Source organism: Emiliania huxleyi (genome assembly GCF_000372725.1).
Source record: "Emiliania huxleyi CCMP1516 chromosome Unknown EMIHUscaffold_129, whole genome shotgun sequence".
Classification (NCBI taxonomy): domain Eukaryota; phylum Haptophyta; order Isochrysidales; family Noelaerhabdaceae; genus Emiliania; species Emiliania huxleyi.
In genome coordinates, this window is record NW_005201298.1 from 214,755 (window position 1) to 232,262 (window position 17,508).

Consider the following 17,508-nt stretch of genomic DNA (forward strand, 5'->3'; position numbering starts at 1 on the left):
CAACAAAAAAAGCGCGCGCAGCGCGCTACATGGCGCCGCAGGCGCCTTGCGTGGCGCGCAGCGCCGCCGCAGGCGGCGGACAGCAGGTGCGCGAAATTAAACGCATTTTCGGTTCCGCACTTTTGCCACTAACATCAAAATCCGGTGCAATATGTCGGGCGGATGAATGATTGATTGTGATTGATTCGACTAATACATGCCCGCCATGCGCAGGCCAGCGCCGCGCTGTGACAAGCATAGAGACGCCCCGACCTCTCTGAACTAAGCCAGATTACTGCGAACGAACGCGCAGCGGGGCAGCCAACGGCCGTAGACGGGTCACAAATTGCCCGGGACGGCTGACGTAGAGCCACATGCACATTAAGCAGCAACAGCCGTAGAGGATTGTTAAACGGGTCGGCGCTCGCGGACGAGGCACAGCGCGCCATTGGTGCGGCGTCGCGCGACCGCGAGGGACCGCGGGGGGGGGCTAGTGGGATGGGGGCTCTAAGGGGAAGGGAGCGGGGGGCGCCCAGTAGGGCGCCGGCGCCCCAGCGTAGAGGGCCGTGTGTAGCAGGGCGTCGCCACAGCGCTGCAGCTGTACTGCGACTCACCTTCACCTACGCTCGGGAGCCGCGCCATCGTCATCGCCCTCGACTACTCCAACGCCTACTCGACGAGCCTGCTCGACTCGTCGGCACGGGCGACCCTGATGCTTCCCATTTTTTCGTTTCTTTTGAGAGCAGGACGCCGGGTTTGTCTTGTATGTGCGTGTCGGGCCAGGGTGTGTGCGCGGGGCGGCGAGGGGCAGGGGCGTGCAGGGCGGGGGCCCAACGTCGGGCGGCTTGCGGGGCCGACAAAATCGAGGGGGGGAAGAGGAGAGCGGATGGGCGGTCGGCGTTGGGGTAGCAGTGACAGGGCGTACGGGGTAGCCGTCACTCTCCTGCCTCAAAAGGGCGGGGCTGTCCCGGAAAGTGAGAAACGCCGGGCAGCGTGGCGCACAACTGAACCCTCCCACACGTGCTTGTGCTTCCTCCTTCGCTGTCACATCCCCTCCTCTCTTTCCCGCCTGGCTGGGCGGGGCGGCGGGCGGGCGCGCGGTGCGGTGCGGCGTGTGTGTGCGAGTGACTGCTACCAGGGACCACGGGCTTGTATTATTAACAACGAAGGCGCTCTCAAAAAAAAAAGCCGCCCAAAAAGTCCGAACCCGGCGGTCCTCAGGACGGCACGCAGCAGGAAGGCGGGGGCAATTCTTTTTTCCAGTGGCAGTCTCCGGCGAGCGCTCTGACCATGGTCCCCAAGGTAGCAGCGCGCGAGGAACCGCTTCTCCCCGCCTCGGAGGGCTACGTGGAGTACCCAGCGGCGCGGCGGCAGGCGCTGCCGCGCTGGATCACCGTCGCCGGCGCCGGCATGGGCGTCGCCACGCTCCTCCTCCTCATCTCGGCAGCGTCCCAGCACAGCGCTCCGACGTCTTCTTCGTCGGTCATGCCGTCGGCGGCCGCGGCCGGCGCGGCGTCGGGGGCGGTGCTCTCGGGCGTCCTGGACCTGCCGGCGCAGCAGCAGCCGCAGACGCACCTCCTCGCGGCGCAGTCGGCGCGGGAGGAGCCGGCGGCTGCGCGGAAGAAGGGCGTGCACGCGGTCCGGTTGAGCAAGGTTGAGCGGACGGCGCGGCAGCACGCGCTGGAGCTGAACGACGAGACCTCGCAGGGGCTGTTTGCCCTCGGCGGAGCCACCACCAACCTCATCGCGGCGGATGGCGACGCGGGGACGGCGACAGTTGAGCTGAAGGACTTCCAAGATGCGCAGTACTACGGCGAGATTTCGATTGGCACTCCGCCCCAGACCTTCTCCGTCGTCTTCGACACCGGGTCGGCAAACCTCTGGGTGCCCTCGTCGCGCTGCAAGGGCTTCAACCTCGCGTGCTTCCTCCACCGCCGCTACGCAAGCGACAAGTCGGACACCTTTGTGCGCGATGGCACGCCCTTCGCAATCAAGTACGGGTCCGGCTCGATGTCCGGCTTCATCTCGCACGACAAGATCAGCGTCGGGTCGCTCACTCTCAAGAACGCCTCCTTCGCCGAGGCCGTCACCGAGCCCGGCGCCGCGTTTGTTCTCTCAAAGTTCGACGGCATCCTCGGCCTCGCATACCCGTCGCTCTCGGTCCACTGCCTCACGCCCGCCATACAGCACTGTGAGGAGACGCTGTTCACACCCGCAGCTGTGAGCAGGTCAACGGCCTTACGCCCGCCATACAGCACTGTGAGGAGACGCTGTTCACACCCGCAGCTGTGAGCAGGTCAACGGCCTCACGCCGGTGATGCAGGAGCTGATCAAGCAAGGCCAGCCCATACCTCCCCATATCTCCCCATATCTCCCCATATCTCCCCATATCTCCCCATATCTCCCCATATCTCCCCATATCTCCCCAGATCTCAAGCAAGGCCAGCCCGCGACGAGCTAACTACTACTCAACAGCTAATCGTTACTAATGAACGAAGTCATCACCAGGCCAGCTCGCGGCGCCGCTCTTCTCCTTTTGGATGAGCAAGGACCCGAAGCAGACGCCGGGCGGCATGCTCTTCCTGGGCGGCGTCGACGACTCCTACTACACCGGCGACCTGCACTGCCTCCCCATACCTCCCCATGTCCCCCATATCTCCCCCATATCTCCCCATATCTCCCGCACAGGCGACCTCCACTACCTCCCGATATCTCCCCATATCTCCCCATATCTCCCCATATCTCCCCGTATCTCCCGCACAGGCGACCTCCACTACCTCCCCATCACACGCAAGGGCTACTGGCAGTTCGACCTCGACGCAGTGTCGGTCGGCGGAAGCGACGTCCTCACAAAGGGCTCCGCCATCGCCGACACGGGCACCTCGCTCGTCGTCGGCCACGATGGGTGTGAACAGCGTCTCTTCACACCTCTGGCTGTGAACAGGCACCTCGCTCATCGTCGGCCCCACCGAGCAGCTGAAGAAGGTGATTGGCAAGCTGGGCCTCGCGGACGCGCAGGCGGGGATGGGCGGGCAGTACTCGATTCCGTGCGACAAGAAGGGGGAGCTGCCCACGCTCTCGTTCACCTTGGGCGGCAAGACCTTTAGCCTCGAGTCGGCCGAGTACGTGCTGGAGATGGAGCTGCTCGGCAAGAAGATGTGCACCCTCGGGCTGATGCCGATGGACGTACCAAAGCCGGCTGGCCCGCTCTGGATCCTCGGCGACGTCTTCCTCTCAAAGTACTTCTCGGTCTACGACTTTGGCAACGACCGCGTCGGCTTCGCCGAGGCGGTGGCGACGGCGCCGTAAGGAGCTGGAGCCTGCCGCCTTCCCGCGCCGCCGGTTCCGCCGGCCGGCAGTGGCGGCAGTGCTCGGCGCGGCGGGCGGACGCTCCTCTTCTCGCGGTGGACGTGTTGTGCGTGTGTGTGCGCGCCGCTGTGGGGGCGTCTCGCCACCGGAGCAGGCGGCGGGCAGGGGGGGCTGTCTGCAGCGTGGTCTCCGTCTCGACCCAGGGGCGTGCCCGAGGCGGCGGCAGTGCTGCGTCGCCGTGCGTGTCGTTGCGTGACTGCCCGTGCACCGTGATGCCGTGACGAGGCGGCATCACGCGGGAGTGTCGATGCGAGCGGAGGTTGCTAGAGGGAGGTTGCCCCGCAGTGGCAAACCTTGCAACCCCGCCTCTTCTTTGCGTGAGTGTGCCGCGCGCGTGCCATACCACTTACCAGCTGTGCCGTGCTTTCATTTATATGTTCTCAGCAACGCTAAGCCACGTTGACGTACTGTATCTTTCGGATACCGTGCGCGGGGCCCGGCCCCAGGCGGCGCGGCCCGAGGGGGCGCCCCGGCGCGGGCCCGCCCGCGGCCGGCGCCGCCCCGCGCCCCCGCGCCCCGGCCAGGCTCGTGCGTCGTGGTCAAAAAGTCAGAGAGTGGGGTGGCGCTAGTGATCGTGGCGTCGTGCCCGCGATGCGGTGAACTGAAGACTGAAGACCCTCCTCGGTGTTGATAGTTGGGTTCGATCAATGGGTGCCGCCTTTACAAGCTCTGCGCCCTGACGAATGTGCAGATGTGGTTGGACGGTTGGCCCGAGAACGCTCCCAGAGCCGTCGGCGTCGAGCGGCAGACGCAGACACGGTCCCGGCGCACAAGAGAGGCACAGGGCTCACCGCTCTGCGCTTGGAATGGGGGCGCGGTCACCCTTGTGTTCAAGCTCAGCCAGTCCTCCTGTCTTTGCCCAGCCGCGATGTTTTGGCAGGCCAGCGATAGGTCATCCAGCCGGTCAAAAGCATTGCTGTCGTCCTCCTCACGTTTCTTGAGCCAGCGGCGCTGGGTCTCGCGCGGTGACAGGATGTTCTGCATCGATCCCGAGGACATTGAGCTTGGAGTCGAGGCGTAGGAGAGGGAGGAGAGCTCCTCAAAGTCGAAGTCGGACCCGCTGGCCAGCTCGGATGAACCTTGCTTCGGGTCTCGCGCCAAATCCGGCACGGTGACGGCTGAGGCCAGAGCCGACCTCTTCATCATCCCACCCCTTCGTTCGAGTCTGGGAGTTGCTGGCGCCGCCTACGGCTCGTCCACAACCGCAATCAACCCCGCCCAATGGAAAATTCGCCGCGCGGTTTCACAAAACAACTAAACTAAAAAATGGCATTTTTTCGGTAAAATTACACTGTGAAAAAGACAGAAAAAGAGAGAGAAAACGCGCGCGCAGCGCGCGTAGGCGGCGCGCAGCGCCGCCGCAGGCGGCGGACAGCAGGTGCGCAAAATTAAACGCCATTTTCGGTTCCGCGGTTTTGCCACTAACATCAAATGTCGGGATGATTGATTGATTCGACTACATGCCCGCCTTTGCGCAGGCCAGCGCCGCGCTGTGATACGCATAGAGACGACCCGACCTCTCTGAACTAAGCCAGATTACTGCGAACGAACGCGTAGCACGAACGCGTAGCGCGCGGCGGGGAAGTCAACGGGGCAGCCGGCCGGGCGGCCGGCCGCGCCCGAGGCGCGAGGGCGTAGACGGGTCACAAATTGCCCGGGACGGCTGGTCACTTGGTCTCTGACGTAGGCCACGCACATGCACATTAAGCGGTGACATGACCTGATTGTTAAGAGCCGGTCCGCGAAATTAAATGCCATTCTCCAGGCAGGTATCCATTTTAGCACTATCTTCGAAATCCCGGCCGGTACTGTTTTAAGAATGAGTGAAAGAGGTTGTTGGTATTGTCTCTGAAAGAAATGGGCTCGGCTGCGCCTGGGTTCGGAGCTTCAACGCCGGCCATTGCGCCGAATAAAACGGCGGCAAGTGCCGGACAGTGCACAGGGGCTTCGGCGAGAGCGTCGATGCCTTGAGTTGCCCGCTATGGCCGGGGGCTGCACCGCCGTGTGCATCAAGAAGAACTTGCACATGTGGAAACTGTGTATATGCCGAAATGTGACGGCGGCGAGGGCGACACGGACGGAGCAGGCGACAAAGGCGAATCCGACGGCGGAGGCGGCGACGGCGACACGGACGGAGGCGGCGAAAGCGAGACCGATGGCGGCGACGGCGACGGCAAGCGAGCTTGCTGCGGGGAGGGCGAGACGGAGGAAGGCAGCGGCGACGGCGACACGGACGGAGGCGGCGACGGCGACACGGACGGAGGCGGCGACGGCGACACGGACGGAGGCGGCGAAAGCGAGACCGATGGCTGCGACGGCGACGGCAAGCGAGCTTGCTGCGGGGAGGGCGAGACGGAGGAAGGCAGCGGCGACGGCGACACGGACGGAGGCGGCGACGGCGACACGGACGGAGGCGGCGACGGCGACACGGACGGAGGCGGCGAAAGCGAGACCGATGGCGGCGACGGCGACGGCAAGCGAGCTTGCTGCGGGGAGGGCGAGACGGAGGAAGGCAGCGGCGACGGCGACACGGACGGAGGCGGCGAAGGCGACACGGACGGAGGCGGCGAAGTCGACACGACCGACGGCGGCGGGGAGAGCGATTCCAACGGCGGCGGCGGCGACGGCGACGAGGACAGAGGCGGCGAAAGCGAGACCGACGGCGGCGACGGCGACGGCGACATGGATTGAGGCGGCAAAGGTGAGATCGGCGGCGGGGATGGCGAGACGGAGGAAGGCAGCGGCGACGGCGACACGGACGGAGGCGGCGACGGCGACACGGACGGAGGCGGCGAAGGCGACACGGACGGATCCGAGGCGGCGACGGCGACACGGACGGCGGAGCGGCGACAGCGACACGGAAGAAGGCGACGGCGAGACCGACGGCACGGCGGGGAGGGTGAGGGCGGCAGCGGGGAGGAGTGCGGCGGCAACGGCAGCGGCGAGGGCGGCGGCGACGGCGGAGGAGAGAGCGGCGGAGAGGGCGGTGGAGAAGGCCGCGGGGAGGGTGGCGGAGAGGGCGGTGGAGGCGAGGGCGGCGGCGACGGCGGAGGAGAGCGCGGAGGCGACAGTGGCGGAGAGGGCGGCGAGGAGGGTGGCGAACTCGCATTAATTCACCTGCGGGAACCGGGACGGCGGGGAGGTGGCGGGACCGAATCGTACCGCGGGCCGCCGGGCAGCGGCCATACCCGCTCGGGGGAGGCAGGGCTCAGAATCGGTTTCAGGCCACAAGGCCGGTGAGTTGGGCGTGACCGTCATCTAGAACGCGCCCGCTCGCTCGCGAAGTCGGTCTGCGGAAGGTAACGACGATTCGGCTAGCTGGGCGTCTGCGGAGGCAACGGGCGGGCTGGCGATCCGCAACGAGGCCTGTTTGTGGCGGTCGGACAGGCACCCGTCGCATCTGTGGACAGGTGTGACGACGGCAGTGACGAGATTGCGGCGCAGCCGCGCACGGGGTCCCGCCGTCAGCGGCCACACAGGCAAGAGCGGCACATCATGAGTCGGGGGGGTGTCGGGGCACGACGAGGGTTGCTTCGGCTGGCGCTCGGAGGCCACCAGGCGGCCCCATTTGCGTCCGGCAGGTGCCTGCCGCACGCCTGCCGCACGCTCTAACGTGCAGAGCACCGAATAGACGCCTTGCCCTAAAAAATGGAGCGTAAAAATGGAGCTCTTGTTGGAAACTAAGCAAAAGGCGCTGTTGGTTCCATTGCCATCCGAGAGGGCGTCCACATTTTTCTTCTGTGCACGTATGCACAATTGTATATGACACACGCGAACTCCGTAACCGCTGCGGATGGTCGATGCGGACTGCAATCGCTCTGAGAGTGCGCTGGTTGGCGGAAGCGCAATGCTCGACGGGGGCGAGGCCCCCACGGCGGCGACAGAGGCGCCGGCGACAGGAGCGATCGACTTGAATGAATTGCTCCGCTCAGGGCAAAAGCTCCCGCCCAGCGCACGTCCGCCAGAGCCAGCCGGCGCCGACGGCCTGGAGCAGCAGTCTTGGCTGCAGCAGCTGAAGATGTGGGCCGTGGCGCAGAGCCGTCTCGAGGAGACGCCAATGTACCAGATCAAGGAGCAGGCCTTTTCGGAGCAGCTGGAGCGGGAAGCTGAGGCGCGCCGGCGCCAGGTCCTCGCCCAGCGCAAGGAGTACCATCGTCCGATGGACTTTCTGCAGCTCGAGAGGCAGGCCAAGCTTGAGGCGGAGGAGCGAAAATGGGAGGCCGCGCCAGAGCCCGCTCGGCCGAAGCCGGGCGCGCCGGTCCGGCTCCCTCCCTGCAATAGCCAGTATCACGTCTCCAAGTTCCAGCTCGCCGCGCGAGAGAGCCACGCGCGCCGGCTGAATGCGGAGGCGAACAAGCGGCAGGAGGCGTGCCGCAGGCGCGAGGCGGCCCGCGAGTACGCGACTACGACGGCGGCCATGAGGAGGCAGCCGCCCCTGCGCAAGTCGGCGAGCCGGTTGCAGCCGCCAGCTGCTGGGAAGCGCATCGACTCGATCATAAGCGGTCCCCCCGCATCGAGGAGAGGGCTCTACCCGGCAGTCAGGACATATGCGACGCTGTCTCCGCGCCGGAGGGAGGCGCCGAGCTCGCAACCGCCGTCCCGCGTCGCCCACGAGCAGCAAGTCAAGGCGCTGGCCGCGCGCGCCACGACGCTCAACCAGCGCGTCCGCGATCTTGAGGCGGAGCGGGGCGAGCAGCGGCGGGGCCTGGAGAACAGCGTCATCTCCGATTTCCTGGCCCACGAGACGGACAAGTGGGAGGGGGCGCTGTCGACCCAGCAGGAGGTTGTCGCAGGTTACGCCCAGGCCATTAGGGCCAAGCTCGAGCTCTGGGAGGCGCTAGGCCAAGTACCGTCCAAGGCGCAGCGAGGGAGATGAAAAGTTGTTTTTCAAAGTAGCTTTTTTCTCACACGCCTCGCCGATCTCTGCAAGCGATCCTACCCGTGAGACTGACAGAAGCAACGCCTACTTTAATGCCGTGGGGCTCCTGTCGTTAGAGACGTGGTGACGCGAGGGTCGCACCCCTTGCCCCACCACCTCGTGTGGAGAAGTTTACCTTACCTTACCTTACCTTACCTACTTAGGGAGGGCACGCGAGCGAGCCCCACGCGAGCGAGGAGGAATCGTAGGGCCAGGCGCTCGTCTGTGCGTCGAAGCTGGCGTGGATGAGCGCCTTGTTGCAGTCGCTCAGGGAGTTGTGGCCGCAGAACATGGAGCTCATGGTAGTAACCGCCGACACGTCCCACGCGCTGATGTCCTGGTTGAAGACGGATGCGAAGCAGAACATGCGCTCCATGGTCGTGACTGCAGACACGTTCCACACGCTAATGTCCTGGTTGAAGGAGTAGGCCTGGTAGAACATGGAGTACATGTCCGTGACCGCCGATGTGTCCAGGCCGACCGTCCCAGCGCAAACCATCGTCTCGGGATTGTACTCTATGCCGACACTCGGGCCGTAGTTGGTGTCCTCGCAGTCCGGCACGACTGGTACAGTGACATGCTGCGCTTTGTCGGGCGTTCCGCCACCAGCAGACAGAGTGCCCCAACCTGCCGTTACGAGGTTAGTCCCGACTTCGTGCCACGTGTTGTCGCCAGGCTGGTCGAGGTCGATCAGTGCGTACTCGCTTGGCCGTTGCAGCTTAATGAGGGTGATGTCGTTGTCCATCGTGTCTGCTCAGAGATTATACTGTCAGTAGTGCGCTGCATAACCGGAACCTTCTCTGCTACAACCGAAGCTCGATGCCTGCATTGTAGAGGGCGTTTGGAATAATCGACTCGATATTGATCGTCTCCGTGCAGTCGTCGCCAGCCTCAAACTTGCTCATGGCGTGCCCGCCGAGTAGAACCTAAGAGGGAGGGGAGTTGATGGTCAACGTGCAAAGCAAGAGGTGACTGGCGCAGTCGGCCGCGTACTCGCTCGAAGTTTGTCCCGCAATGCGCGGCAGTGAGTACCCACTGCGGGTGGATGAGCACCGCACCGCAGTAAGACTGGCCCCAGAAGTCCTCCTCCGCTATGTACACCAGGAACGGGTAGAGACGAGGAGGAGCCACCTCCGTGCCGCCAACAATCATCGGAGATATGACTGGGGGAGCTTTCGCCGACCGCTGCTTGGACAGGTCAACAAAACAGCGGGCGGGAAGCACGCCGGGCGGAGGCAATGGCGGCGGCACGCCGGGCGGAGAAAATGGCGGCTGCACGCCAGGCAGAGACAATGGTGGCGGCGGGGGCATTGGGTGCGTCGGAGTCGGCGCGGGGGGCGGAGGGGGCGGTGTCAGTTCTGCTCTTAAGGGAAGCAACCCCAATGCGAGCGCAATCACCAATCCAATGAGTAGTGCGAGCACGAGGACAAGTAAGGCGGCCAGCGCGCATATCTCCGCTTGCAGCGGCAGCGGTGGTGGCGCCCTCGACGGCGGCCAGACCTGCGGCAACGATGGCCCTCCGGCTCCTTGCCGTGAAGACTTCGCTCACCTCGGAGACGGTCAAGAGCGAGCATACCGGCAAGCCCGCAACAAGTGGGCTGCAGCGGGCAAGAAGCGCAAGCGACACGAAAGCAAGCATGCTGAGCGAGATGCAAAAGTACATCACGATGCTGCTCGAGCGCAGATCATGCGGCTGCGTTGCGGGGAAACGCAGGACGCCGCGGAGTCCCTCGCCGCTTACTTGCTCCGTGGAGGAAGCGGCGATCCCAGCTACGGCTCGTCGGACTGGTGCGTAGCAGCGACACTGGTCCGCCTGCCCAGCACGCGTAACCCCCTCTCTGCTCGCAGGCTATCAGAATTCATCCTCCTGATGAGCATGGAGGCAACATACTCCGCTGTCGAGAAGGCCGCTGCAGCTAGCCTCGCGCTGAGTGAGCCGGCAACGCGATTCATGATCGAGAAAATGCGGTCACTGGCGGTGCAATGGCGAGATATGGCAGCGTCGACCTTCCAGCAGGAGCAGGATTCGCAAGTGTGCGCCTTGCTGTCGTCTGCAGTATACTGCGACGATGTTCAGCTGCCGCCGATGCTACCTCCGAAGCTCGCCGCCCTTGCATCAGTGCTTGCCGCCCCCAAAACAGTCGACATCGAGGCCAGTGACGCACAGCTGCAGGAGTACGAGGCGCACCTGGACCGGCTGAGAGAGAAGCGTCGCGCGTCGGAGCAGCGCACGGCAGAGAGGAAGGCGGGCGTGCTGCCAGCCAAGGAGCCAGAGGCGGAGGCTGCGAGTCTCGAGCGCTATCTTCGCGAGCGAGAGGAGCGAGAGAAGCTTCGGGCGCTGTGCAGAGCAATCGAGGAGGGCGACGAGGCTACGGCGCGGGCGTGGCTGGACGGCGGTGGGCAGATCAACGCGATGTACGAGTACGAGCAGGACTCAAAGGGCCAGCCCATGTACAGGACGCTGCTGGGGCTTGCAGCCAGAGGGACCGGGGGTATGAATGGCAGGGCCAAGCAAGAGGCGGCGCTGGTCCATATGCTGCTGCAGCGCGGTGCTGAGATCGACCAGCAAGATGGGCGGGGCGAGACGGCGCTGTCCTGATGCTCGCCGCTGAAGGCGGCAACGTGCTGGTGGTGGACATCCTGCTGCGGCACGGCGCGGAAGTCAACTTGCGAGACAACCAAGGCTGGACTGCGCTCGTGTGCGCCTCCTTCTACTCCATGCCTGACCGTGCTCGACACGCTACTCTGCTCCGGCTGCTGCAGGCAGGCGCAATTATGCCGACTGCAGTCTGGTACAAAAGCGCCGTCTGCACTCGTACCAACGACCAGTACAACTACCTGCGAGAGGTGGAATCGGCATATCGCATGTCAACCTGAGGGAGGGTGTAGAGGATGTAGAGTGTAGAGCGCTGAAGAGCTGTAGAGCTGTAGAGCTGTAGAGAGAGCGCTCTGGAGCGCTGTAGAGCTGTAGAGCTCTACATCGGGCGCGGGACGAACTGCGTGCGTTGTAGAGCGATGTAGAGCGCGATTTTCAAGCCAAACGAGGGGTGGGAGTTCAATCAATGAATCGACTCAGCATGCGATTTGTTTTTTCTGGTCATCAAGGCTGAAAGCTCTGTGCTTTGTGACTGATCCGTCAATCTTCCAATGAACACACTCCGTCTGGCGAACCGCGCCGCCGCGAGGTCGGTGCGCCAAATCAAGCACGGGCAGCTCCTTGGCAGTCGCGCCATCGCCAACACGGCTGCGCGCAGCCTCGGCGTGCACGTGCCAGCGGTGCTGCGCTCGCAGGCCTCCCTTCTCAGCACAGCGAGGTCGGTCGAGCACTCTGACCAGGAGTGGACTGCGAGCGCGGCGAGCCCGCCGTTTGACCCGTCCGACGAGGCCACGGTCCAAGCGTGGACAGAGCGCTTCCTCGACGCCGTGCGTGACGTGCCGGCGGCGACGGACCCGGCTCGGAGCGCGGCGGTGCTGAGGGAGCTCGTCAAGTCGAACCTGCTCTCCTTCACGGACATGCGCGACGCGCCCGAGAAGTTCTTCCTCGCGCACCGCCTCCTCGCCACCGTCGGCCTAGGCGGCTTTGGTGTCCGCTTCACCGTCCAGTTCAACCTGTTCGCAGGCTCGATAGTCGGGCTGGGCGGGCCGGAGCAGGTGGCGAGCCTGCGCGAGATCACCCGAGATTTCACGAGATCACTCGCGATCACCCGAGCAGGTGGCGAGCCTGCGCGACATCCAGGCGGCGGGCCAGCTGGGCTGCTTCCTGCTGACAGAGGCGCAGGCGGGCGTGCTGTCTGGACTGATCGTCGAGACTACCTGCGAGTGGGACGCGGGCTCGCAAGAGGCGCGCCGTAGGTAGACGACCCTCCGCCTGCGCCACCCCTGCCATTCCCCCGCCAACATCGTACATGAAGCGCGCCGGCGGCCGCCTCCTCTGGCATACCTCGACACAGTGGCGGGCGTCTCTGCCACAGAGTCAGACCCCGAGCCCCGCTGTCGCAGTTCGTCCTGCACACGCCGAGCGACAAGGCGGCCAAGAACTGGATATCGCAGGGGTACACGGCCGAGCGCGGCGTCGTCATCGCAGACTTGGTCATCGGCGGAGAGAGCCACGGGTCGCACGCCTCCCTCCTCTCGTTGCGACGCCGAGTGAGTGAGAGTACTGAGTGCCGAGTGGGCTCTGGTCAGGCCGCACGCCTTCCTCCTCTCGATGCGCGACGCGGAGGGGCAGCTGCTGCCCGGCATCACCGTCGAGGACATGGGCACAAAGACGGTGGCGAACGACCTCGACAACGCGCGCGTCTGCTTCGACAAGGCCACGCTAACCACCGGCCGCCACGCGGAGCGAGCCGGTCCGCTGGCCAAGCAGCGGATGCACTTGAGGTAGGTCCGGCTGCCAAAGGACGCGATGCTAAACAAGTTCGCGGACGTGCGAAACGACGCGTACGTGCAGACCACCGACGAGCGGATGCGGATCGAGGTGATCGGCCAGCGCCTCCTCACGGGACGGCTCGCGATCGCAGAGGCGACGCCCTCGCGACCTCGGCTCCATCTCGGCTCTATCCTGGCTCCATCTCGGCTCTATCCTGGCTCTATCTCGGCTCTCTCTCGGCTCTATCTCGGCTCTATCTCGGCTCTATCTCTCGCAGAGGCGAGGCCCCTCGCGACCTCGGCTCCATCTCGGCTCCCTCTCGGCTCCCTCTCGGCTGTCTCTCGGCTCTCTCCCGGCTGTCTCTCGGCTCACCTCGGCTCCTCTCGGCGCACGGAGCATGCGATCACCGCTGGTGCCCTGCGACCTACCTCCAGGCGGCCCTGGCGAGCTGCCGCGTGCTTCACCTCCGCACCGAGCAGTACGCGCGCGGCAAGGTCTGCAACGGGCTTGCGGGCGAGGTGCGCCTGTCCGAGATGCCGCAGCTGAAGGCGGTCTTCCGCGAGTCCGAGGCGAGGGTAGCCGAGAGGGGAGCGGAGAGGAGCCGAGGTGAGGCCGAGGGGTGGCCGAGGTGAGCCGAGGTGCAGCTGAGGGGCAGCCGAGGTGAGGCCGAGAGGAGCCGAAAGGGCCTGAGAGGAACGAGAGGGGCCGAGAGGAGCCGCGAGGAGCCGCGAGGAGCCGAGAGGAGCCGAGAGGAGCCGAGAGGAGAGGAGCCAAGGTGAGCCGAGGACACGTCCCCGACACGTCCCTGTAGGCGGCGCTCGAGCAGATGGCAGCCTTCACTGCTGGCGTCGAGCAGCGGCTGAACAGCTGCCTGCGCGCAGGCACCATCCCGGACGCGGATCTCGTCGATGCGATCGCGGTGGCCAACCAGTCCCCGAGATTGCCCGAGAGTATCCGAGATTGCCCGAGCTTGCCGGAGATTCCCCGTCGCCAACGAGCCTCTCCTCGGTCGGGGCCCAGTTGCGCTCATCCCTCGTGCTCCTGCTCCTCCCGGATCTTGGGTAGGTTGGCCAAGGTCCGGGAGATGAGTTAGTTAATGAGCTGGGTAGGTGGCCAAGATCCGTTGCATCGACGTCGCGCTCGAGCGCGCGCACGCGCTGCGCAAGGAGGTCGGCAGCTACGCTCTGATGCACGAGATTTCTCGAGATTGCACGAGATTACCCGAGAGTATCCGAGAGTCTAGGTCGGCAGCAACGCTCTGATGCACGAGATTGCACGAGATTGCACGAGATAACCCGAGGTTGTCCGAGAGTACAGGTCGGCAGCTACGCACTGATGCACGCGACGGGGTTCGAGCTGGTCGACATGCTGCTCTGCTGCAAGTTCGCCGAGGGGGACAGCCGCATCCTGCAGCAGAAGCTCACCCGCGACCGGCTCAAGGCGCTGCAAAAGGGCGGCGCGGCAGCCGCCCTCTCTGGCTTGCTCGGCGAGCACCGCGCCGAGGTGTTCGCCGCGGCGAATCTGGCTCGGAAGCTGCAGCCGGCGAGATTAACCGGGGTTGCCCCCCCTGATTACCCGAGATCACCCGAGATTGCTGAGTTGGCTTGCGGATTGTGTTTAGGCGGGGAGGGACGTCGCCAAGCTCGCCGCCGCCATGGACGAGCACTGGCGCGAGATCTACGACCTCGCCGAGATGATTGCAGAGCGGCACATCCGCACTGGACCGCGCGCCGCGTTTGTCGAGGGCCCTTCTGTGGAGCGGCTGACACCGGCGGCGACCGGCTTCGACGCGGACTGGAAGGGCAAGCTCGGCGCGCCCGTGGCGTGAGACGGGGGCGGCAGCTGATGATCACTGGTGAGATATATGTGCTGAGATATATAAGATTGTGTGCGCGACGGCGGCGCACGGCCGAGTCTTTTTCTTTTCGAGCTGCGAGCTGTGTGTTCCTGGAAATTACCCTGCGACCGCCTGGGTATTTTGTCGATTTCCTCGGGGAGAGGGCATCTAGTAGCGTAGGCACTCGTACTCGAGCGTGGTGCTCGTAGGTCGTAGCTGCCTCAGATTTTGCCCCAGACCAGCTCTCAGACTCAGGGAAACTCGCGAGTTTCCAGAATGGAGCACCAAACACCCTTTGTTTTCCCTGGAAATTTCCGGAAACGCAAAGTGCTGGGGACCCTCTGTTTTCCTTTTTGTTTTCCGGAAAACCTCGTTGAGCCCAAACCGTAGTAAAGCTGTACCTCGTGACTACGGCTGTACGTACGGATTTAGTCGAGGACCTCCAGACTCCAGTGATTGTGACGTCTCTCTAGACTCACAGCCCGGTGGTCGAGACGTCTGGAGCGCACCACATCACGCGGAAGTGAACGTAATCGTCCCTGGGGCCCTGCCTTTCCTCGCCTCCGAGCGTGCACGTCGCCGCGGCGAGCGCCTCGTCCACCGTCTCGCCGCACGAGATCTCCTCGACGCGCAGCTGGTGCGCCTCGCATGCGGCCGCGAACGCGTCGACGCCCGTGCGGCGCGCATTGTTGAGCACGTACGCCGCGCCGTGCGGGCGGCTCAGCCAGTGCGGCAGCAGCGCCGCCAGCAGCCGTGCGCCTTCGATAGAGTACAGCACTTCGGTGGCGATCACGACATCGCACGGCGCCCACGAGCAATCCCGCGGCTGCCGCCTCTGCGGAGGACCGTGGCGAGTCCTCCGCCGGTGGCTGCGCAGCGTCCATGCTCCACTCCACCGGCTTCGTCGGCTGCGACCAGTCGAGCTCCAGCACTCGCAGGCACGCCGGCTCCAAGGGTAGCCGGGCACGATTGCTTGCGACATTGTCGCGTAGCAGGTGCATCACCGTCGCCTCACTGCGAAAGTGACCGCGAAAGTCGCTCAGCCACACGCTCCGTGGGCCACATGCCGCCGCCACGCTGATGCCGAGCAGCCCGCAGCCCGCGCCGAGCTCGACAACGGATTTGTCGCGAAAGACCGCGGCGTTCGCCAGAGCCCACGCGCGGTGGACCCAAGCTCCATGCCAAATACGAGTTCCGGTGTGCTCAAACGTCTCGCGCAACACGACGAGAGGAGACAAATCGCGATCGTGTGCGCGCGTCACCAACCAGTGTGCGTAGCCGCGGACCGCACTCTCGAGCCTCCCACAGTGGCCTCGTGCATCTCCGCCTGCACTCGCCTCGCCGCGATCGCTTGGTCTCTGTCGAGAGGCCCGGCAATCTTTCGATTGGCGAACGGCTCGAGTGGCAGCGCCTCATCGACATCAACATAGCTAGCGACGGCAAGTTCGCTCGTGTTGGTGCCTTCCGGAACCACGATGTCGAGGCGCGACAGCTTCCAGCGGCGCAAGCCGCACGACGGCGCGCCTGACGACTGCGATGAACCACCGTCGGCCATGATTGTTGCCACGTGGCCGGCGCGCGCCCGCTCGCTTCTTGCTCTTGCGTGCGCGCCTTCCGCACACCACAGCAATGTGAGCTTGCCTTTTGCCGCCGCGTGGCCGACGCTGACGCTGACGCCGTGCGCTCCGTGCGCGCGCAGATAGCCAAACGTAACCACCAGAGCGTCGGTCAACGAGAAAATCAACGGAGCGACTCTTGATCAACACAGAGACGGAAAAATCTGATCATCGACGGCGGTCGTGCGACACCAGACGTTCACCAATGGCTCTTCATGGGTAACATTCGAGTGCGACGACGGCGAATCACCAGACCTGTCTGTCTGTGCAACCGCTTCATCTTATTGGAGGCGATCGCGCTGCTGACGCCGTCCTTCTTTGCGACGACATCCACCGCGTACGGTGCAAAGTCCGGACTAGGTTGGATGCCGGGGACGGTCAGAGAGCCATCGGCCAGCGGGCCACAAGCGACGGGCACCGCCATTCACTTGAGCACTTGATAGGGTCGATTCCGCATGGTACGGCCGTAGCCGCCGCCCTGTGTTAGTGCCAGTGCGAGCCAGTCCCGTGCCCAGTCCCGAGCCAGGCCGTTGTAAAATTCTTGTCGCTTAGGCTCCGGTGGTGTGCCGGTGATAGTCTCTCGAGGTTCTCGAGGTGGATATCCTTTGGCCGCGTTGGGTAGCGAGGATTGGTGTGACGCGATCCACGCAGGCGTGTTTTCTGGCGGCCGACCGTCAGTGCACGGAGTTGCCCCTTCTCCGACTGCCCCGGCTAGTTCCCGAGTTTCGCGGGAGTGACCCCATGCGTCAAACCCGAGACCTAGCGCGGGTGGGTTGGAGGGAGCTCGCCCCGTTCCTCCCCATCGGGCCGCGTGAGCGGCCACGCCTCGCAGATTCGTTTTCGCGCCTGGGTCAGGCGCGCGGGGCATCCCCCGGGTCGCTCGACCAGCGATCCGAAGAGTGGCCGCTATGCGAGGGAAAGAGCGGGGCCCTCGACGCCTCAGTCCGGCCCTCCGAGGGGGGAAGGGAAGTGCGGGGTCCCCACGGGCGCCTCAGTTCGGCCCTCCCGAGGGGGGGAGGGGAGCAAGGGGGTGGGGGGATTGGGGTGGTGGGGAGGGGTCTCGGTTTCATGTGGCTAACACTTGCCTTTCGGGGAGGGGCCTCGGCCTGGCGAGTCCAGCTCAACCTGACTTCTTCCCCCCCTCCCTCGAGGCAGCGAGTAGGCAGCGAGAGGAGGTCTCGAGCGCCTATATGAAGGTATGTGAGATGGTGATGGGAATGGGTGGTCGGGCGGGCGGGCGGGCGGGCGGGCGGGCGGGCGGGCGGGCGGGCGGGCAAGCAAGCGGGGAGCGGCGGGCGGGCGGGGCGGAGCGGGCGGGCAGGGTTATCGGGGGAATCGTGTCCACAATCAGCGGCAGCGGAGCAGCAGCCGCAGCAGCAGCTGCTGCAGCAGCAAGCAGCAGCCAGATTGCTGCCGTTGT

The 17,508-nt window shown here is 64.9% G+C and overlaps 6 protein-coding genes across 6 annotated transcripts; 3 read left to right on the forward strand and 3 right to left on the reverse strand.

The window, feature by feature from the left end:
• The first annotated feature begins 1,254 nt into the window (after nt 1-1,254).
• On the forward strand, nt 1,255-3,738 carry EMIHUDRAFT_362303 (hypothetical protein). The gene is made up of 5 exons (XM_005789392.1): nt 1,255-2,155; nt 2,292-2,320; nt 2,490-2,606; nt 2,757-2,860; nt 2,928-3,738. Exons 1-5 carry the CDS (start codon nt 1,270-1,272, stop codon nt 3,286-3,288), a joined length of 1,497 nt encoding a protein of 498 aa, XP_005789449.1. The 5' UTR covers nt 1,255-1,269; the 3' UTR covers nt 3,289-3,738.
• Nucleotides 3,739-5,391: 1,653 nt separating this feature from the next.
• EMIHUDRAFT_110037 (hypothetical protein) lies at nt 5,392-6,039 on the forward strand (the record flags this gene model as incomplete). Its single annotated transcript, XM_005789393.1, has 1 exon — nt 5,392-6,039. The coding sequence occupies one exon, from the start codon at nt 5,392-5,394 to the stop codon at nt 6,037-6,039; it is 648 nt and encodes a 215-aa protein (XP_005789450.1).
• A 2,387-nt stretch (nt 6,040-8,426) lies between these two features.
• On the reverse strand, nt 8,427-9,011 carry EMIHUDRAFT_226001 (hypothetical protein; the record flags this gene model as incomplete). Its single annotated transcript, XM_005789394.1, has 1 exon — nt 8,427-9,011. The coding sequence occupies one exon, from the start codon at nt 9,009-9,011 to the stop codon at nt 8,427-8,429; it is 585 nt and encodes a 194-aa protein (XP_005789451.1).
• Nucleotides 9,012-9,069: 58 nt separating this feature from the next.
• Nucleotides 9,070-9,418, reverse strand: EMIHUDRAFT_226002 (hypothetical protein; the record flags this gene model as incomplete). Its single annotated transcript, XM_005789395.1, has 2 exons — nt 9,070-9,192; nt 9,260-9,418. 2 exons carry the CDS (start codon nt 9,416-9,418, stop codon nt 9,070-9,072), a joined length of 282 nt encoding a protein of 93 aa, XP_005789452.1.
• Nucleotides 9,419-11,384: 1,966 nt separating this feature from the next.
• EMIHUDRAFT_440481 (hypothetical protein) lies at nt 11,385-14,583 on the forward strand. The gene is made up of 10 exons (XM_005789396.1): nt 11,385-11,917; nt 11,979-12,107; nt 12,266-12,378; nt 12,452-12,578; nt 12,651-12,788; nt 13,070-13,204; nt 13,447-13,554; nt 13,745-13,804; nt 13,953-14,177; nt 14,257-14,583. Exons 1-10 carry the CDS (start codon nt 11,414-11,416, stop codon nt 14,461-14,463), a joined length of 1,746 nt encoding a protein of 581 aa, XP_005789453.1. The 5' UTR covers nt 11,385-11,413; the 3' UTR covers nt 14,464-14,583.
• A 364-nt stretch (nt 14,584-14,947) lies between these two features.
• On the reverse strand, nt 14,948-16,512 carry EMIHUDRAFT_226004 (hypothetical protein; the record flags this gene model as incomplete). The annotated part of the gene is made up of 4 exons (XM_005789397.1): nt 14,948-15,231; nt 15,269-15,683; nt 15,764-16,226; nt 16,361-16,512. 4 exons carry the CDS (start codon nt 16,510-16,512, stop codon nt 14,948-14,950), a joined length of 1,314 nt encoding a protein of 437 aa, XP_005789454.1.
• Nucleotides 16,513-17,508: the final 996 nt, after the last annotated feature.